Source organism: Lepidothrix coronata, unplaced genomic scaffold, assembly GCF_001604755.1.
Source record: "Lepidothrix coronata isolate B3197 unplaced genomic scaffold, Lepidothrix_coronata-1.0 Scaffold100, whole genome shotgun sequence".
NCBI lineage: Eukaryota > Metazoa > Chordata > Aves > Passeriformes > Pipridae > Lepidothrix > Lepidothrix coronata.
In genome coordinates this window covers 3,073,881-3,096,670 of record NW_016690280.1, presented here as the reverse complement: position 1 = coordinate 3,096,670, position 22,790 = coordinate 3,073,881, and the positions used below count along the sequence as shown (strand labels likewise).

The 22,790-nt window shown below is 39.7% G+C and overlaps 1 protein-coding gene across 1 annotated transcript in view; it reads right to left on the bottom strand.

Annotated features, from left to right (window-relative positions):
• Nucleotides 1–1,124: 1,124 nt before the first annotated feature.
• The window catches only part of CPEB4 (cytoplasmic polyadenylation element binding protein 4), a 43,181-nt gene continuing 21,515 nt past the window's right edge, over nt 1,125–22,790 (bottom strand). The window contains exons 3-8 of the mRNA XM_017822905.1: nt 12,708–12,881; nt 10,290–10,379; nt 9,677–9,795; nt 8,700–8,814; nt 8,329–8,510; nt 1,125–5,533 (exon numbers count right to left, since the gene is read on the bottom strand). Coding sequence (XP_017678394.1) covers nt 5,306–5,533; nt 8,329–8,510; nt 8,700–8,814; nt 9,677–9,795; nt 10,290–10,379; nt 12,708–12,881 — 908 coding nt within the window. The 3' untranslated portion in view covers nt 1,125–5,305. The remainder of the gene's footprint in view (nt 5,534–8,328; nt 8,511–8,699; nt 8,815–9,676; nt 9,796–10,289; nt 10,380–12,707; nt 12,882–22,790) is intronic.

The window sequence follows — 22,790 nt, the reverse complement described above, 5'->3', positions numbered from 1 at the left end:
AATTTAAAAAGAATCCTTGTCTGTCCATGCCTTGCTGGGCTCTGCCCCGGCCCCAGTGTGGTTATCTGCTTGTCCCAGCTGCACAGTGGTTTCTGATTGATATGCTAAAGAGAATTGGGATTGTTCAGCCTGGAAAAGAGAAGGGTTCAAGGTGACCTAATTGTGGCCTTCCAGTACCTGAGGGGAGCCGACAAGGAAATTGGAGACTATTCACAAGGGCCTGGAGTGACAGGACAAGGGAGAATGGCTTCACACTGACAGAGAGTAGGGTTAGATTAGGTATTGAGAAGAAATTCTTTCCTGTGAGGGTAGTGGGGCCCTGGCACAGGTTGCTTAGAGGAGCTGTGGCTGCCCCATCCCTGGAAGTGTTCAAGGCCAGGCTGGACAGGGCTTGGAGCAACCTGGGATAGTGGAAGGTGTCCCTGCTCAGGGCAGGGTGTTGGAACAAGATGATCTTTAAGGTCTCCTCCAACCCAAACCATTCTGGCACTACCTGTGCCTCAGGGGTTCTCTCCTCACTGAACAGTCACCTGGATTTCCCAGCTGTGTTCTGGGTTTCACCTCTCTGGATGAGCTGCAGAGAACACTGAGCACAAACAAGTGACCAAACTACAATTACCTGGCCAGGGTGACACACTTAAGGCTGTGCAAAGAATAGGAAGGGCAGTGCTGGAACTGCTGAAAGGCTTTTCCAAAGCTCCACGAGGTTTCTACTGAACGCTCAACAAGCACCAAATTCACAAAATTAAACACTTAGCATGCAACACGTGGACCCAAGCAGTAGAGAGGGTTCTCAGAGCGCGATTCAACAGAGAGCAGCTCTACAGCCCTCCAGACACAGCCCTTCCCAGTGAGCAGCTCTGCCCATGGATTTGGTACTGACTGGGTGCAGCGTTCAGGGCTCTCAGCATCTCTCACCCTCCTTCCTCTCCCCAAGGAAACCTCACTGCACTTTTGTGACCAGAACGGGGCACCAGAACTTCCCCTAAAGCCCTTTTCACCTCCCACAGCCACGCACCCACCGTAACCTCTGTCAAAATCACGTCCCCAAGCCCCACGAGCTTCAGCCACAAAGGAACAAGTTGTCTACAGGAAGATCAAAATAAAAAGGTTAAGGAGAAACATTGAGTTAAAAGTTTTATTCATTCAACATCTCACATTACAAATATTTAAAAATTATATGCATACTGGTATAAATAGTCATTTGCAAACTATTTAATAACATTAATTTTCACTAGCACTTCAACAAATGAACTCTTTAAAAAAAGTAACTTGTGTTATATAACTTAGAGTAGAACATACAAAAATATGAACTTAAACGTGAAAATGACTTTAATAAAAAATGAATTACCCTTATTTAAAATGCTATAATAAATACTACAACCTCCCCATACACAGTAAAAACTATATGGAAATTCAGCCAAGTAGTACAATTAACTGACATACTTAAATAACTTTTCCTTCTGATAATATGAGCAATACATTGGGGGAAAAACATATTAGGGATTAGTAAAAACTAGACACCCACTTGCTAAAAGTTTCACTTCCAAAAAATATAACAAAAAATCTGATGAAAATTATAAAAACTAATTATACTTTAAAATTTAAAAATATAAAAAATAAAACAGTTGAATACAATATTGTCCCAATTCTTACAATGCTATCACAGTAGCTTTAAAATAAGATAATAAAATAAAGCAAATGACCAAAACCTTTTATTCCATTTTTTTTAAAAATAATCTCAAATTTACATTAGTAGAAAGATTGATTTCTGATTCTTTTCTTTAGAAACACCAGCAAGAAAGAGGATTTACTAGAACAGTAGAAAATGACATTTTTAAATGTCTGCAATTAAAAACAAAGAATTACACTGCAAAGATCTTCCAGAAGTCTGAAATAGGTATTGCACATAACTTGAAGTTAACTTGCCACAATTCATCACATTCAAGTTTTAAATCACCTTTGAACAGAAGGTTTTAACTCTTCAAAAACACAAGGGGTGAATTATCAAGTCTTTCCAACAGCATCCTTATAAAACGCTAAATTCAGTCACTGCAAGGTTGAAATTTGCATTCTGCAGAGGTCTGTGTATGGAGAAGTAGAGACTATACCAAAAAGCACGGGGCAGTGGGGTTCCTTTACATATAAAATAATCAGAAACACTTTATTTTACATTGCAAAAATAACCATGTAATTACTCTGTAACTACACTGGAAATGCCTGGGCGGTGCCAGGCCAGGGGGATCCGACTCCACGCTCCCCAACCCCGCTGCTCATCGAAGGGACACCCCACGACTGGTACCTAATTACACGTTAATCACGTCTGGAGCTACATGGTAACCCCAAAACTACAAACCCCACGGAATCAGAAGGACATGTCATCACTATTGAAGCACAGAGTAATGTATATAATTGTTTATGCCCTGTAAATCGAAGTGTAACCAAAGGATCTGTAAACACGCTTGTCACACAATCACAAGTGAATATTAGTAGAATAACAATTTCTTACATTAGTCATGCATACTAACATTACATGCCTGCCACCCAGCAGGCTCTCTTTTATTCTTTAAATATAATTTAAAAGAGCAGACACATTTCTGCATCAAACACCTAACATCGATTCTTTATTAATAATAAAAATGGCTAAACATTCACCAAAAACGTCTGCATTTGTGTATAATTTTTAAAAACTCAGTAAGAAGCGGTAGACAATTTTGATGGTTCTTGACTTTTAAATTTCTACACTATATTTATGCATTTAAATTTCATGGGTCTAAAGACAAGTGTCATTTGTCACTTTCATGCTTTTCTTCTTTAATTCTCAACTTTACATATACTATTTCTTAAATTATATGTACACCAAATACCTGGTGCTGGGCTAAGATGTTTAAGCAACATGCTTTCTTTTCTCTGCAGATTCTAAAATAGCATTGCCAGTGCACAACATCCATAATTCAAAATGTATGCAGAGCACTGAAATGTATAAAAAGCAGAATATAAGAAAATAAAATTTATTAAAATTATTTATATTAAAAAATGAAGTATATGAAGATCTCTCAGTAATAAAAGTACAAAAAGCTACTCTTTGCAATATGAAAAATTGAGGTATTGCATAAAGAGATATCCCGTCAGTGAAAAGTGTGCCTAAAAATGCTCACTGTTGGAAAAACAAGATATACAAAAGTAGTGCATAACAAATATACATTATGTGCATGACAAAATAAGTTAGCTACAAAAACACTGTACCGAAATTCAGCAGGTCATGTACAAAGGGAAAAAATTATTATTCAAAGCTAGTTCTCAAACAGTGTTATTTCTTGTAATGGAAACCCACCTCACCTGTTTGCTGGGTAGGATCGGCACAATAGCACACCCCAAGCCACCTACAAGCATTAAAAAAATTAAAGGAACATTCCAACTATAATTATGTACTTCAGAGAAAAAAAAGTCCCTGACAATCTACACAAGAGCACTCTGCATTTGCATTACTGTTGTCAATATTTTCAGGGATTTCAGTAAAAGCAGCTCCCTTGCTATACTTGACTAGTAGACAGCAAATGTCTCCATTTTGACCTTTGGAACTTGGTAAGGTATAAGTTCATTAAAGCCTGTATTGAAAATAAAAACTGCTTCTCATACAGATAATCGGGGCTGGGGGAAGGGGATGAGGGGGGCCCACCAGGGCTTTTAATGGAGCAGATGTTTTCCAAGCAGTGCTGAGGCAAGTCTTTGGTTTGGGAGACTCTGGGATAGTCCCAGGCCACTCAGAAGATTGCCAATAAATCAGTTTATTTGCACACTGCTACATCATCATTTGAGAAGTTGGCCAGGGAATTAGTTCAAAGGTAATAAAAATAATTTTCAGAACTACTCCTTCATTTGACTATTTCAAACTAACCCCCTGCACAGCTCACATGGACTGGGTCAATGCTTCTCAAGGTAGAACTCAGTTACAATAAAGCCGGCATTAACTTCGCAAGGTTGGCACTTCAAGCACCTCCGTGTCTTTATCTCCCCATAGTTAGTTCTGAACAGGTGGAATCTTAGTCGGGATCCTTCTACAGGAAGAGTAAGAAAGGCATGTGCACACTTGCACCATTCCATGCACAAATTCAGAAAATAGTGCAAAACAAGATTTAAAACTCCTTCAGTTCATGCCGTCTGTTACCGATAAATTTGAGGGGATTTTAAACTGACTTTACATGGGAAACCAATAAACAGCCAATTTGAGTTTGTGTGCCACAATGGAATATCAAAACTTCAGTAAAAATCAGTGATATCCTTGAGGTATCTTTAGGTTTTCTACTTTTTCACGTCAAAATGGAGAGCAAAAGCTGGCCCCTGATGAATGTTAGTATATTAGGATATAGAGTTATATATAGCCATCAAAAATAAAATCTATATATTTATCCTTCAGGAGAGGAAATGCCAGTTCACTAGTTGTCATTACTCTAGCTTTGGTAGAATATCTAGGGTTGTAACCAGACAATTGAGTTCTCTCAAAGAAAAAAAAAGTGCACTCCCCCCTCAGTAGTAACTTTACTCAACTTTTACATTCAGGAATTCTTAAAATGTAATCATTTTGATGAAAATATAGTAAGCTCTGCCTATCTCGTTAGTAATTTGGATGCGGGTGGTAGCCAGAGGCACGGTCAGATACACACCGAGCTAAAATTTCAGCCTCAAAACCCTTAAGAGATTTTAAAAAAAAAAATAAAATCATTATTATAGCGCTGCTTCAACTTTGCTCATGCATTTTTGTTGCTTTAAACATGCTCTTTCCTGTTGGTAGGTAAATGCTAACTTCATCTGTTGCTGGAAAAATCCAAAGTCCAAACAAAAAAGAGAGGCAAAAACAGGCTTCCCTGGGGGAAAAGTGTCAGAACAGACTGATAGTGTTATTGTTACATGGTTATTTAATAAAAGTATTATTATGTTCTTTATTAACAATAATTTAATTAAAAAACCAAAATACTCTATTGTTTCAATTCTCTTTTCTTAATATTTTTCTCTCCTCTAAGAAAACGTTGCAGGAAATTAAGTGTTCTCTCGGTAGAGAGAATGCAACTCACTTGCAACATGTTATCGATACGAAAAGGAGTTCCCAATACAGTTTTCAATGACAAGGTTCTATAAAATACCCATATTATAGGTAATTCTTTCATTATACTATTGTTAAATTACAGACTACTACAAAAGGACATGCTGTGTGAGTAAGAGAAAGGGCAGGGAGGGCTGGGGGCAGTCGGGAGAACAGAAGAGTGCACTTAATTGGAGGCCTGCAAATGAGCACTGCAGTGATCCTTTAGTTCCAGCGGAATGAAATATGTCTCGGGCGATCTCCTCCCTCCTTCACCAGGGGCTTGTGGAACTCCCTGCCAGCGCGTGAATGGATAGCAGCCCAGCAATATTCACAGTAATACTGCAGACAGGTAACGTTAGCACAGAAAAACGGAGCGAACTTCCCACCGCAACGGGCCCCCTGACATTCATCACAAAGCTGATCATCCAAGACATATGGCTTAACTTCCACCTGCGTTCAGAAAAACGAGAAGAAAGTTCACAGTGCTTAATCACAATGTAGATAACGACAATTCCACAGCACCTACTCTCTGTGTTGTAGCAGGATGGCCATCAAGAGTTCTGTAGCAGGGAGTTTACACTCAAGAATTTCCGCCCTGATTACACATGATCACGGCTGTTGAACACCCAAAACTCCAGTCACTTGAGAACAGTTCTGCTCCCAATCCCTATCCTTAAAAAAACCCCAGAAACCAATGCTGACCATCAGCATCACACATGCTGTCACTGATTTATAGAAAGGCCCAATCAACCTATTGCTGATACACAGACTGCCATCAAACCCCTGGAAAATCCTGAGGGGTTATTTTTAAACACGGTGATGCCCAATTAAGATCCTCCCCATTCAGGCAGGAATGGAGACTATACAACACTGTAACTGCAGATTAAATATGCATGTGGTCTGCAAATTGCAATGTCGGAATTCCCAACATTAAAAAAAGTCATTTATTATCTAAATAAATAGCTCATGTCTGTATTTTTTTTTCCACGACTTAGTCCTCTCAGCAGAGGAAATCCACCTGATCTTGTTGGGATACAATGAGAAGCTTAACAGGGAACTGATTCCCGCCTACGCTGTTGGCATTAAGGGCCAGGTGATGGCCTGTAATTCAGTGCAACAGAAACAAATATAGGTACAACTTCCTGCTCTAGAAGTGTTTGTGACCCTTCTCTGAAGCCCATTTAATTAGATGTATTCACAAACATTTTCAAACATCCAGACTTCAACTGGTATCTCTGCTGTTATCTCTGCATCTGCATCTGTTATCTCTGCATCTGCCCCCGGGCTGCTCCTCTCTGCACCTCACAAGCCTCTGAAATACCTCAGTCAAATAAGGACATTCACAAGTTCTTGTGTTTTAAAACTTACCCGATTTTAACACAGTCCAGACTGAAGTAGCTTGATGTCATTTGTGCTTACAGGAAATATCAGCTACTTAGAGACAGCACAGCAGCCTTTTTAATGACCTCAGTTTTCCTCCTCTTCCAGTGCTCAATTTGCATTTCCCAAAACCCCTTTGTGCCAGCTCAGAAGAATGAATTTGTAGAAGAGCAGAGGCAGACAAATATTCTCCATCCCCTAGTCTGCTATGTAGGGCAAGGTTGGGAATGTATTGAGGACTGTTGGCTTCTCCAAGTGCTAAAAGGACGAAGATGCTACACAGGCCTCCTTCACGTGGTGATTCTGCTCTGTTACCTCTGCTCAGCCACCTTCAGAGGCCAAACCACAGCACAGGTGTCCTCAGCACATTTATTTAGAGTGTGATAGGAGCTGTAACTGCTCCCTGAGCTGGTTACAGAGAGATTTCCCAGCTCCAGAGAAAAAGCTTCATCAGGTCCACTTAGGGTGGCAGCACTTGGCAGCAGTGCAGGCCACTGAACACTTCATTTGCATTATCTCTGTGAGGGCACTCCCTTTAGCAGCACCTCCTTGCCTAATTTTACAGGAAATCCCTTATAGTTACTAATTATTTTTTTATATTTTTACAGAAGAATATCATTAGAAAATTCTTAATAAATAGTACCTTATTAATAAAAAGCTGCATTGCCACTGTTGTACTTTTACCTTCCTCATGCACCCAATCCCTCCTACAATGAATCCTCTGAGCACTTATCTCCACACATTTATTCTGAACTACACAAAAAAATGAGGAAATAAGGAGGGTGGGAGGAGAGAAGGAAGGGGAAATGGATTGCAAAATCTTTGCTAGAGTTCACAAGTACTTACTTAAATTTGTAGTCCCACCAGCTTCAATGGACCTATTCACCCAAGTGTCTGCTTATGCAAGCACAAGTTGCACAAGGGCGGCCCAAATTATTTGTTCAAAGCTGTTCAGAACTTATTTCGGAGCCAAGATTAGAACAAAGACATTCCAATTCACAGGCCCACAGTCAAATTGTTGTTACAATTCTTCTACCCAAGCTTTATAGCCAAAGCAGGAGTGAAATGATAATGAGCTAATCAGCCAAGTTTGGAGGGTTTCCGCTGTATTAACTATAAAATTAAGATCAGTAGTGACAGTCATGTAGGAAAAATCCAGGGACAAAGGATGAATTAGACAGAACAGGAGATGTGAGCATCTGAGTTTCTCAAAATTGTGGTTTGAAGATCACTGTAACTGGCACGTACATTTCATAGAGATGAAGAGGGCAGAAGCAAACTGCAGATCCATTTGGCATATTCCTCTAATTTAAAAAAAATAAGGAATAAAATAATAAAGGAATAAAATAACTAAACACAGCCTTTACACAAGCTGTGGGGGATGACTGTGAGGCTGCAATGCACACATACAAGTTTAAAAGGCATTACCATGATGGTCTTGGACACGCAGCACACACCGTGTAACCCTGGGGTGGTTCTGCCCTTCTCCCAAAAGATGCAGAGCAGGAGTAAGAACTGCTCCATCTTTGGCAGATACCTCACTCCCTGCATTACACAAACACTACAAATACTTGCAGTGGGAGCATATGATGAGTGCAATATTCTTATAAAAGGGCAAGGCAGCTGACACGCTTCCCACTGTGCTCAGCAATTCGAGAAAGTCTGTTTCACAGTTGCCTCCCACGTTCCAGAACCAGCAGCTCTGTACCACTCCTTCATCTTTATTCCGTGTTGTATCTAAGTGGCACAATCCAGCCCTAAATATGCAATTAATCTGATCTAACATTTACAGCCTCCGCAGTGACACGTGTTTACAAGGAAGAGCATTTCCAGAGGAAGCGCGGAAGGAGGAGCGCAGCCCTTACCCGTTTATCAATCTCTCCGTGCTGCAGCTGAACAAAGCGAGCGCTGATAGCAGCAATGTAACTCTGTTGATTAGAGAATGCAACCCGCCCAGCTCCTTTGGGGTACTTCAGCTCGGGGTCCGTGTCGATCCCAGCATAGCACACCCCTCCGTACAGCCGGTCCATGATCATCGCCAGCTCCACTAAACCACAAAGGAAAAGCAAACGGCGCTGTAGAATTGGCAGGTTTTTTTCCAAAAGCATCAAATCGATCGGTCCGGTTGTGTTCACATCCCCCACTTAATATTCCCTTGCTGAAATACTCGTTTCCCCCACTGCTCCCCAAACGAGGCTGCACATCCAACATGCCCAGTGGAACACGCAGTGTGTACCTGCTCGTAAAGGCCGAGGAACACCACCAACAAAAATGGTTTTTCTTGGGTCAAGAGGCTGTGAACCATCCATAACAAAATCACTATCACTAAGGTTCCAAGGCCGGATCTGAACCTATGGACAAAAAGCCTTTTTTTTTAACCGTTCACAATTCAAAGTATCTCAGTAATATAAACTAAAACAGTGTCCTACAAAGAAGAAAACTTCTTAAACAGCCGTACTTTGTAAACTCAGTTTCTACTTGTTCAGCAATCATTTCTCAAAATGAAGTGGTAATAAGCTCTCTTAAGACAGACCATTTGGTTGTACTAAATTTCAACACTTCCTTGTTAGCCAAATTTCTGGGAAAAAAAGCTCACCCTCTACTTACACATTTACTTAATCATGACTGAACTGCTCTGTACAACTCCCCCCTGGTGCTCACAGATCTACCCTGCTCATATTGTCCCAGCCAAATGTGAGCACTAGACCAGCCTTATCTCAATGCAACAGGCTTCAGAGTTGCCTGTTTATTTACTATGCTGCTTTATATTTGTCTACAGCTGGCCAAATTTGAAGCACAGGAATACAGCAGAATTCCCTCCAAACTCTTAACAAGCTTGCATCAGCCCCCAAGCCATTTGTACTAATAATTTATACTTCAATGCCACGCTGTGCTTTTTAGGATTTGTCTCTGTCAAAACATGTTACCTACAACACTCAAAGACATTATGAATTCTACATTTTCATCAATAACAAGCATAAAATACCTGTCTGGAAACACATCTTTTTCTAGCAAAAATATGCACTGTAACTAGACTAAAAAATTTCATGTCTAGTTCAATAATAAGTAAGTTGGTCTCTTTTCTTTGAAAACTCAATTTGACATCTTAAAAATTTTAAACACTAACATTCTGAAGACAGAAAAGATGCATTTGAAGAGGCCAGTTTTTGGTTATCACCCAGGAATTGTGCAGGCCCTGACAATTCCACCTACCGGTTTGTCTTTGATAGTGGGGCTGGAAACACAGAGATAGAGCTTTCCATCTTCTTCAATACATGCATCAATCAGTGCCTGCACAGAGCTTTCATCTTGGAACAGCAAAAATGCATATCCTACCAAAGGGAAAACAGGCACATAACTGGTTTTGCCTATTTGCCTATAGGATAATAATTTAACCCAGAATTATGCTTGACACCATGTCATCACACTGTCACACAGCAAGGGACGAGCTTCAAGGTGCTCTCACAAATTTACAGCCCTCTGGTTGATCATATAAGAGACAAAATCTTTCCCAGCTTCTGTGGAAGCCATTTAGTCCCTTTAAAGAACTATTTAGGGTTAGGTTAAAAACGAAGAACAACAGGGGGAGAAAAACCAAAATGGAATAAAATAAAAACAGGAAGCTAAGGAAGAGTTCTTTTAGTGAATAATAATTGCAAAGCCACACTCTAAACTTCACCAGTTTATAACAATCCCAAGGACTAATTGTTTGGATTTTTTCCCCCTAAACATTGTGTCATTGTAAAAACAGCCTTGTCTAAAATGGAGTCTTATAAAGAAAAATTATTCTGAAATGCTCATATGCTGTTGGTTTTCAGTTATTTACCTTTAGGAGGAAAATAAGATTTGCTCTCTGCCTTGTGTGGCCAGTCTACAATCAAAGGTCCAAAGCGACGAAAGCTAGCAGTGATCTCATCTGTAACAGGAGAGAGGAAAAGGCATGAATTTAAATCAAAATAAATTGAATTTAAGACATCTGAAGAAAACTGATTTCAGGTAGCTTCATCCTATAAACAAACATTCTGTGACCCTCAAGGTTCAGCTGCTCAAAGCAATGATCAGTAGCTGATGAGGAACCTTTATAACAAGAGAACACCCGTTGTGAAACAAGACAGACCAAATATCAGGCTTTTCTTTCTATTTTTAATTACAAATAAAAGTTCATAACCCACTAATTTGCAGGAATGGAGTCCCTCCATCTATACAGTTATAACAATCCAGCTTCAGCTATTCTCCCACAGAGTTTAGAGGCAATTTGCTGACTCGCTAGTAAGCAATCAGCTCTGCCAATATAATTGTGGAGGACTAGAAACAAATAAAGGGCCTATCCCAAGACCCAGCCATACCTGTTCCCATCACATGCCAGTGCCATATGTGCACACACCATCTGAGCTTGGCCTCAAACTAAAGCAGAGTGAACCTGGAGGACAGTTATGGAATTTTATAGGTGAAATGGCAAAAACATGTTACTGGAGCAAGGAGCAATTCTTGTATCCATTTCAATTCTGCCCTTGACCTCAGATTCCTGGTAGAAATTTGCATATGCTAGTTCCACAGAAGCCTTCTACTTGGGATTTTGTTCTTGAATTTGAGTAATTATTCCCTTTTCCTTCTCCACAGACACAGCTGAACCAGCACCACTTAAAGCTCTCTGGACATAAATTTTTCATTCAAAAACTGAAACAAAAGGAATAAACTTCACATTGCTGGAGCATCACCTCAGCTGGCAACTGCTAAGCTCTACTCTGCTTCTGTACCATCTTTCTGTACCACCACTGTGGGGGTTCCTAATACACATTTTAGCAGATTTTCACCATCACATGCAGTTAGAAAGCTGAAAAGGCATTGCCAATTATGTCTTTTTCAGTTTGGTTACACAATTTGATGACATTGCTAATGAAATAGTGACTGACAAGGTTCTCTGTGCCCTTCAGATCCTCAGGAACACCTCCAGCAATGTTGTGTGTCAGGGTTACACACTAATGAAGATAGAAACCAAGAAGAACACTACTTGCACTACATATCTATTCTTAAAATTAATCTCAGTGAAGAGCAGCACTTAACCCAAATTTAATGTCAAAGCACATACATGAAATGCATTCTAGAAACAGGATCAGAAAAACCTTAAAAATTCAACTGTGGTGCAGATTTTAAACTGGATACTCCTTATTCTAATTCACACTCGTGCAGTTAACAGGATGAGCCCTGACAGAAGCAACTCGGAAATTCAAGTCACTCTCGTCATACAGGAAGATCCTGTTCTTCAATATTTGGGGTCCAGAGACCAAAATATTGACATACTCCTCTGCTTTTAAACTCACAAAGGTGACAAAGTTAAGAAACTAGCAAAACCCAAACAACAACAACAAAGAAAGAGAGACAACAAGGTCATTTTTCCTCTTGTAAACACCATGTTATATGTGACCTTTTAATAATAAAGTAGCTCTAATGTTTGACCTGAAATTCAGGTTGCCATGTCACAGCAGTGCACACTGCCACACATTATGAGCTCTCTGACATAATTAAACGATTCTGTGATTAAAAAAAAGCAACTTCTCAGATTTATTCCTGCATTTCTTTTAACCACTAACCCAGCACACTCAGACATACAGAACACAGAGCTCTGGTGAAACAAAGCTTTATGACGTGTGCATGACTTTTTTTATTTTTTTTTTATAACAACTGCAATGTTCTGCCACCTGTGTCTGTCTGATGGACCCACCACAAATTCCTGGTGCCTCACGGGATGCCCCTGCACAGATTCACTCCTGTCTGGGTTCTCACCACGCACATGTTTGAAGCTACTGCAGGACACAAGCACTGCTGGAAACAACCTCAACAGCTACACATGAGCAACCAAACAGAGAGTTAGGACTTACTGTCCTATATAAATTTTGTAGAACCCTGAGCAATACTTTTCTTACTACTGACTTCAGGGGCCTGTAAAATGATTGCAATAGATTTCTGAGTTTCAACAGGTGATATTTGCTTGTTTATTTTTGCACTTTTATACTTTTCATACTGCTGAAGTCAGGTAAATATGTGGTAACCTGACGCTACAGTCTAAACTGACCTGAATTATCTCACATTTGGCACAGACTGCAAGTGGTAAATGCAAAGATCCATTTCCGTATCAAAGAGTTTGGAAAACAATCATTCCTGAGCTAACAGACAAAAGGTTTCACACCCCAGTTTTGCCATTAAGGCAGAAGCAGCTTTTCTGGGTGAGATTTTCCGGGTGTACCTTCATCGATATCCGGTGGCAGTCCCCCGACAAAGACTTTACGGGAATATCGCTCCACGCGCTCTCCGTTCTGGTGGGAGAAGCAGTGAGGTGATCCCAAACCACTGTGCAGAGTCTGATCCCCACGTCCATCATCCAGGAAGCCGTCTTCCATTGGAAACAGTGAAGACTGACCTGAAGAGGGGGTTAAAAAAAAAAAACAGGAAAAAAAAAACCATACTAACAGAACAAAGCACACACTGTTTAAATAATTGGAAAAAACGCACCAGTTGCTGCATCAGCAGAACTGTGAGCAATCCGCCCTCTGAACGAGCAGTTATGTTCTCAATTTCAGATGACCCTTTTGGTTTTCAATAGCATTCAGCAGCTCAAATGCATTATTTCCTACCTCCTTCAGAACTGCGCTGCTGCTAAGACAGACTTGAAACAAACTGGTATTTCTAACAGATGCTCAAGTTGACCATTTTCTATATTTCATGTTTCCAATTAGATTTCTTTTAACAAGTGTAAAAAGAGAAGGGAATATAAGCAAGTCAAGCCATACATCGCAATTTCCAGTGAACAGCTTCTTACAGTGAGTCAATACCATTTCATGGTGCAAATGGGAAAACAAGAATCCTACCAGCTAAATACATCACACATTTAAATTAACTGATATCAAAGCATATCATAAACCACCCACTTGTAAATAACAGGAAAACAGGAAGACCCACTGTCATTTACTGCAAAGACTGAAAACTGCCCCCCCTACAAGTTTACTTTGATGTTATGACAGAGTTCTGTTAATGGAATCGTTCTAAGAGAAAATGTTGTGAGCTTCCCCTCACAGTCCAGCTTCCCTCTATGATAATCCTTTATCACGGATTTCCTAATAATATTTGTTACTTTCAAATAATATCCTTTTATTATAAATGCAATTGCATAACATCATAAATAGAGCACCTGCTGTTCTCTTCCATGAATTCCCTCTTTAGTTACAGTATTCAAGAGCTACACAACAAACTGAGTAGGTTTCTACTCATTTAAGGAGCATTTTAAGAATAAATATATATAGGGAAAGTAAGCAATGAGGTGTGCTACAAGCTTTAGGATACATTTCCTTTTGCCTATGATGGGATATACTATGTCTGCTTTTTCAGGATTCGTCACAGTCTACCACAGAAATGTACTGGTGAGGTTAATTTATCCTGCTCTTGCTTCCTTCCTTTGAAAGAAATTGATTTTAAAAAAGAAAACATCTTGAGAACAGAAAATTTGACCAATATCCAGACGTTTGCCATGCAAAAAAATCAAACAGCTAACAATGTGAAAGAAAAAAAATATAATAAAATCCACTGTCCATAGAATTTACATGAATAAAAAAATGGAAGGCTTGATCAGGCTGCTTTATTTACAATTTCAATAATATTTTATACACCTTTAATTAAAATAAAAGTCACGTATAATCAGGCCTATTTCTGTAGCTGGGCAAACCTGCTTCCTGCTCTGAGAAAAATACTGTAATATTGACTTAAACATTGCTTTTCCCTAATGAACTGCTGCACATGTCATTTGTTTCATGTCTTAAGATCTCAGTCCTGCAGGTATCGGTGGGAGGGAGCAACTCCCCAGACCTAACCAGCCTTTTCAGGTTCATCAGCTGCTGCTGGGTAACTCAACACTCACGTTTGCAGGATCTGGTTATTGAACCCAGCAGGACATACATTCACTATAGACTATGTTCCATCAGCACCCAAAATAAACTTCTCCAGCATTGGCATTCATAACATACACACAAACAGCAACACAGCCCCCCGGGGTAACAAATCATACAGGTGATGTCCACTGTGAGAACTGTGACCATTTCAGCCTCAAGTACTCCCTAATTCAGTTAAAATGTTGATTTATGGCATGCAGACTATGTAAACTTATGTGAAACTGCTCCTTTATCATCTTAAATTTTGGACTTTGCCCTCTAGTAACAACTTAAGGTTATTTCTCCCATGAGACATTGTCAACATTAGAAAATTAAATAGGAATATTGTTACCTCGCCTTCTCCCATATGTCCTTGCTGCATGTTAAATGAGAAAGAAAACAGCCTTTCAATCATTGTTATAAGGACCAAAAGACCTTGTTTTATCGCCTTTATACTGACTCAGTGATTCTCAAGCCTTTTCATATCCAGGTCATTTAAAATGGTGTTCACAAGCTGACCCCCCCACCCCCCACGACTTCCTCACACCATCTCTGTTACTTACTGATAAAACACATTGACAGGAGACTGACAAAGTGGATATGGATAATGAAAGAGACTTTTTGAAAACAATTTTAGTCCTCAATTTGCACATTAATTTTTATTTATTTCTTTATTTTAATCTGTGTCTAGGTGTGTGCCTATATAAGCAGATGGATCTTTTCTCATGCACCAAGTTCTCTGCCTTGCCAGGCTGCAGAATACTCTAACACTGATCTTCATCTGAGCTGGAGGAAAAGCCCCAACAGAAAGAAAGGGAAAGACTATTGGGTTACTTTCTGTTTTGAAATTAGGTTGATGTAAAAGCTTTGCACAACCCACAAAATTCTTGGTTAAGTTATTACTGGCAAATAACCAGCTGAAATACTGACAAGTCAAAGGAGAAAATGTCTGGGCCACTAAAATTGCCTTCCAGACCCTCTGCAGTCTGTGTACAACAGTATAGATTATCTCATATTAACTCAGTACACTTTACTGGAATAATTCAAGTTACCCACCGGTTCCTACTTTTCATGTTTCAGAACAAATCAATTCTACCACTAAAAACCACAACATTTTCTGTGCTGGCTTCCAGGACCCATTGTCAGAGCATGGCCAAACTTTCTAATCAAACTTGCACATTCTTTCTCTTTTAATCTCATTAAAATCTGTTTCTGAAAGCAGGCCAAGTGTTTTCAAAACTTGGATTCTCCTGGCAAGTACTGTGAGAAACTCTGAGCACATCATGTGTTTTATTTTGCTTCCCCATTCAAAACCAAGGCCGACAATTTAAGCATTTAAATATTTGTAAACCACAACAATACAGGAGTCGTTTCCTCTTTCAAAATAAAAACTGTATCAGTCCAATTTACTTCATGATTATTTAACATCTGTAAGATCATTTCACTCCTCTGATCTTTTGCAGGTAGAGGCACTTACAACACCAAGAACAGAAAATGATGAAGCCTCGGTTTTTGGACTGGAGCATATTCTTGAGGCACAGGTTTTAGGGGAGAATCTTAAAGGCTGAGAGCCTTTACAAGTATAATTTTTTCCATGGTAATTTTGAATTATACAAATCCAGGATGTTGATATAGTCCTCAAAGCAGAAATTTAAGGTTCTTTCACAGAAAGCAATCACAATCTTACTGCATCCCTGACAAAAGTCAGCAGCCTTTGCACGTTTTAGAGAACATCAAGCACTTTCAAAACCAGCTCTGCCTATAAAGCCAAAAAAATCCTGCTTGTGGTTTCTAAATTACTAACAAAACCACACAGCCTCCCTCACTCGGTACACCCACTCCTGGCAGCAGAGCACGGAGCACAGACCCAATTCCCACTGCAGATCTGTGACCACCATTCAGGTCAGAGGACTCCTCACACCTTCATCACCTGTGGCACTCAAGGCAAGAGGATTTTTCTGCTCTACCAGAATCAAAAACAACAAAAAAAAGGTTCAGCCACCAACTAGGACATATTTCCAGTGCCAAATACTACTGAAGAGGTTTTGAGAACCAAATACTAAGATTTTTTTTCTACCTAATTTGCTTCTTATTTTCTGCATTTGCTTCATCTAACCCGCAAAATATCAACATCTGACAGTTCAAAACATTTCTCAGGAGCCACAGTTTATAAACTATCCCAGTACAGCACAGATACAAACTTTCTCTGCTCACTGAATGCAGAGTTCATCACACGCCATTAATTTCACACAATGTGAAACTTTGTGAAATACAAACAGCATTGAAGTGAAGGAATGTTCTTTTGGCAAGCCAGGAAAGCAGCTGAGTTACCCTTTCTGTCCCTGGCTTTCATAATTTCATATTAAGAAAAATCTTTGCTACAGGAATACCCAGCTCAGCTGCTACACAAATGAAGCCTTAAAATGCTACCAACCACAGAAAAAGATTTAATTCAGGATACCACAACCCTTGACCATCCCCTAAAAGAGACAACTACAAAGTTGGTTTGGATTCCTCAGATCTGTTTTTCCCTTTCCCATTTCTTCAGTGTTTCAAATAATTGCATAAAGGGCCTAGGAGAGATTTACTTATCTCACAAGATGTTTCAGCAACAATTATGTTACAAAACCTAAAAAACACAAAGTGTTTGTGTAACTAATTCATCTGCTCATTAATAACAATTACTTTGTCCCCTCAGCCCTCCCTGCAACACTCCTTTCTATGTCAGAAATAAAGCCATGCAGAAAGTCAATGATCTTTTGCAAAAATCTGCTGCTTTTACTGTCTGTCATTTTAAGGAACATCATGAATAAGGAACCCACTCAAATTTTTGTGTCTTCTCCTCATTTGAGCCCATTTCCCTCTCTCCCTTGTACGACGGATTAGTGGGATGGGGGAGACCTCCAGGCCTTAGGATGCTGGCCCCATAACCTGCGAGGTGAGTGCCCTTCCCCTGCCCTGCACGTGGCCGGCGACCCCGCAAGGAGCACACACGGACCACCGGGGAGGGACGGACGAAAGAGGAAGTTTATTGTGGGGAAGGGGTTTATAAGGCTTTTAGGAGGGTCAAAGGGGGACCAATCCCAAGTTCAGGGTCACAGAAAAAACCAATCAGGTAAAGGGTCAACAGCCAACAGGAAGGGGTTAACAAGGACCAATGGGAAACACCTCAGGACACCTTCCCAGGATACTCCTGTATGGGAGACAAGTCCCTCACAGGGGGTGTCGGGAAGAAGAAGCAGTGACTTTACAGAAAATACAAAAAGCCATTTTGAAACATGTTTAAACCACATTAAAAACTTCTGTTTCTATAACATTTGAGCTGTTTTCTTCTTTTTCTTCACTAGCCCATCTCTGACAGGACTTCTTCCATCCTGCATATGGCAAATCCATTGCCACACCCTTGTTTTTTAAAAAAACGTATATTTTGTGTCTAACATACCTCCAATTAAATATGCTGAGCTTTCTTCCCTCTACAGGAAGCACTGAAAAGACTGTCAGGATGTTGTGTATAATCCCACATCCCAATGACATTCTGCTGAAAAAGCATGAAAAATATCTGCAGGAATCTTAAATCCTGAACCCCAAACTTCCCACAAGCTTGGCCTGCACAAAGTGTGTCCAGGCTGAGCACCTGGTTCTTGCTGCCTTCCCACCTGCAGAGTGATTTCAGGTGTATTTTATATCTATACTACCATCAGCTGATGGTTAAATATATAAATAGAGAAAAGTGTAAGAATCCAGATTTTTTTTTTTTAAGGGGTATAATAAGGTTTTGTTTATACTGAAACCTTTCTGTATTAATGGTAGCTGGTCATAGGTGACCAGTTGCTTACACTGAAAAGCAAATATGACCAACACCAAACATAGTTTAAAGCTTTCACTCAAACTGTTCATACTCTGAGAGGCATTTTCTGCCCCTAAGCAGAAGCAGGGAAGGTGACTTGTTGCTTGGCTGTTTTCTGTTTCTCTTAGGACTTAACTTTTACAGAAACAGAAGCATCAAAGTTCCACAGGATTATTTCTGAAAGTGAGCTAGATATCTGTTGAATCTATTAGAGAAAACATTTACACTTGCCTTAGTTTTACTTTTAAGTTATAGAAAAATAACTGAAATACAATCTGGTTTAGCCATTACAACACCAAAGCCTTATTTTTACATTTTTTTTTCACTGAACTATGTTTTGCAATTATAGCAAGATTTACAATGCTGTGCACAAGGCCATTAAAATATGAACTATAATATTTTACTTCCTTTTTCCCCACTACTCCCTGAGGGCAGGTAGGGTTGACTGTAACTCAAGAGAGCGATTTTATCATCATTTCATGTTTCACAATGCCTTTCAGATGTCATGCATGGATCACATGTTTCTACCACAGGTAAGAGCACATTTCACAAGAGGTTCTATAAGGTCACCTCCAGCCCAATTTCACATCTCTATAAACATCTCCTTAACCAAACCAAGAGCAGAAAAAGAAAAATTCTAAAGAACATCTATTTTTAACATACCTTTGGTTAAATTATCTCTATATTAGGGTGCAATTTAGACACCCAAACAGATATTTTGCAGAGAGGTATATATAGTTTCTTAAATTAGAACATAAAAATCTTATCTGCCTGCATTATACACAAAAGTATTTCTTTCTATTTAATAGAGCCTTACAACTTAAGTCTTAGATGACATTTTCAACGTGAAAGCAGATAACTGACTGTAGTGACAGGACAAGGGAGAATGGCCTCAAACTGACAGAGAGTAGGCTTAGAATGGATATTGGGAAGAAATTCTTCCCTGTGAGGGTGGTGAGGCCCTGGCACAGGTTACCCAGAGAAGCTGTGGCTGCCCCATCCCTGGAAGTGTCCAAGGCCAGGTTGGGAGGGGCTTGGAGCAACCTGGTTTGATGGAAGGTATTCATGTCCATGGGATGATCTTTAAGGTCCCTTCTAACTCAAACCATTGTGGGATTCAAAGGCAGGCAAAAAAGGTACTCTTTTTTATGCATTCTTTGATTTTAGTTCTAAAATAGTATGGACAAAAGAATTAGGCTCCAGTTCTATGACTGTTAACATGAGCCATGTGCCTCTGTGCAAAAACATTGCCCTGTTCAAGCCCTTAATCTCATTCCAGTCAAATTCTCCCAAGCACATGATATGTTGACTGTGGAGCAACAGCCAATGCATGGTAGAGAGTGGCACCGACCCAGGATACCTGATCCAGCATAAATTCCATCAATACAGAATAAACTGAACAAAATTTTTAACAAATCTACACTGACACTGAACTTATTCCATGTCAGGCCTTTGCACCTTACACTCACAGCCATCTCTGACACTGTCAAATGAGATTCCTGTTTTAAAAACTGTTCTCCAAAGTAAGCCACTAAAAGGGAATATAAGAGATTCCCTTTTTTTGGTAGATTTCAAACACTACCAAACTTCAAAGAATGAAAAACATTCCAATAGTACTTTCTTAATCTTAAAACAACCTTAAGAAAATTAAGCACCTCTATATATACATCTGAAGAATGTGTATTTGTCACACTTTTAGCAATGTCAAAGCCAGTATTAAATCAGCGAAGCAGCCTCAATCTGGCTGCAGAGTAAAATCAAGGATTTGCACCTTTGGAAGTACTGATTCTGCAAAATTAAGCAGCAAGAGATGCCAAAACATGTATTTCTCTTCCTAATATATTTTTAAAGAAATACAATGTAAAAAGAAATTTTTTAAAGCATGTTATAAGAAATACAGCTCTAGTTTATGTCCAAAATGTCCAAACAAATGCTGAAAAACAAGAGTACTATTGTAGATGCAAATATTATGCTTTATTTCAAGTAAAGCCAGATGCCTGAAGACAAGTATTTACCATTCCTTCTGTCGAGAACAGTAACAAAATGAAGTTTGTGTTATTCCACAGCATTCAAGTACAGGTCTGACTAGAATCTTTAATTTTAAATTACAGGTCACTGTCACAAAACAACTGACAAACAAAAAGCAAACAGGTTTCTTTTCTTCAAAAACCCTGAAGAGAATCTACCTACACAATCATTTGGTAAGTAACACTGTTTTACCTGTGATTATGTTGAATTAATTGGGTTCACATGGTAAAAAGGTAGAATCTGAGTGAATGGCACAAAGCAGATTCTCAGCATAATAACTGCTAACAGGGAGTGTTGACAACTTTATACATCAAATAACTGGGGGATGGAAGAGGAGAAAAGCTGAGAAATACTCAAAGGGAAAACTACAGTTCCCAAGCCTTGTGCAATGAGCTTCAAATTCTTGGGACTTTAATCTGCCTAAAGCAAAACTGCCTCACTGAAGAGATGGTGCAGTTATAGTCAGAAAAGAATCATCTTTGGGGGAAAAAAAACCACACTAAAGGCTCTCATTTTTTACAGGCTGCCCAGAGAGGGTGTGGAGTCTCCCCCTCTGGATTAATTTCAAACCCACCTGGACTCATTCCTGTGTCACCTGCTCCTGGTGACGCTCCCTTGGCAGGGTGTTGGACTGGATGATCTCCAGAGGTCCCTTCCAACCCTGCCAATTCCAATGGGATTCCCTGATTCTCATGCACTGCCCATCCCAGCTGCAGTGGCAGGCAGGGGCAAGAAGGCACAACCTGCTTCCAACTCGGCCACTCCAGCCCAGCCCAGCTGCAAATCCACCTTTGTCAGGAGCTCAAGTGAACTTGATTGGGCAACTGAGACAAAAAATCCTAGACATGATTCCAGCATGAATTACAGAACCACAGAATCACTGAGGTTGGAAAAGACTTTCAAGATCTTCAAGTCCAACCTGTGACCCATCACCACCTTCTCAACTAGACCAGAGCACTGAGTGCCAAGTCCAGTCACTCCTTGAGTACCTCCAGGGATGGGGACTCCACAATTCAAGCCTAAGTCTGAAGGGGAAATGGGGGAAAAAAAAAGGTTAACTATGAAATTCAGTCTGTGTGAGGGCTTTAAAACCCACCACCACTATTATTGCTTTGCTGCTGATGCTCTCAGGTCTGTCAGACTAACACAGGGCCATGTGGGCTGAACCTCAAGACGTGATTTTCCTACATTTCAACAACCACTTAACTACTCCTGAAAGGTGACAAACCAAATACAGTCTCCTTCATCTCAAAAATACAAAAGCTTCAAAGCCAACTTTGAAGTTTTCTTTGCTATCAAAATACAAATAAATCCTCTCCTAAACCAACCTGCTATAAATCCTAAACAATTCCTAAACATAATTACAGCTTTGTCTACAAGGTATTAGTATTTTCTCCCTAATTCCAGTTATGTTACAGTGCAATACTGCAAATCAATTTAAGTGAAACCCTTAAATATCATATGTATTTGAACATTCTCTTCTCCGGGAACCCCCACAGGGTCTGAGATAAGAAACCAAAAGCAGAAGAACAAATCGTAGCACAACCCTCAGCTGGAGACTGGATGTTTGTTGGAATTATACTGTATTTCAGGAAAGCAGGCACCCTACTGCTGGTGGCACTGAGCTTTATTTTATATTCATGTATGACTGCTGGAGAATAGACAAGATGTTATAAAAACATCCAATCTTTTGCCTCAATACATCTTACAATTTATGATATAGAATAACTGGCAGCATTTATCTTTTGAACACTTAAAGTGTTACTACATTCACTTTAAAATTTAAAAATGAAGGCAGAATTTGCAACTGGGAGAAGGAAAAGCATTACACAAATCAGCTTCTCAGCCACAAAACTACTTCAAAGGTGGTAACTTCAGTAAATTCCAAAACACATATTAATGATGGACTTTCTGACAGAAGGAAAGGGAAGAATGGGATGACATATGCTAAAAAATGTATTTTTTAAGTGACAAAACAATTTATCACACCTATTATAGAATTTATTGAACAACTTCTGAAACCATATGGAAAAGGTGCAAAAACTTCCCACATCTCCCATTCATAGTCATAGTTCATATCACTGTGTTCCCAGACTCTTCACACGTAGCATTTTACCCCAAGAGCTGCTGGTATCTGCCTACACCATCCCACCAATTCCCACACCAGGAATTCTGCCTTGTGCTTTACTGAATCACCTGCATGTGACTCGCAAGAGCTGGATTTACACCACGAGATTTAAACCTGGGGTTCCTGAAGTACAATAATAGGTTCAACGCAATTTATTTTTGTCTGTGGAAGGAATGATCACAAGACAGCCTGGAATGCAACATGAGGGCTTTGTTCCTTTTTTAAATCATCCTCTTACTTCACTCCCAAAAAATAAAGGAACAGTAACACAAGCAAGTCAACATCAACCTATGAGGAAAGGCTGAGAGAATCGAGATTGTTCAGCCTGGAGACAAGAAGGCTTTGGGATGGCCTAATTGTGGCCTTCCAGGACCTGAAGGGAATTTACAGGAAAGATGCAGAGAG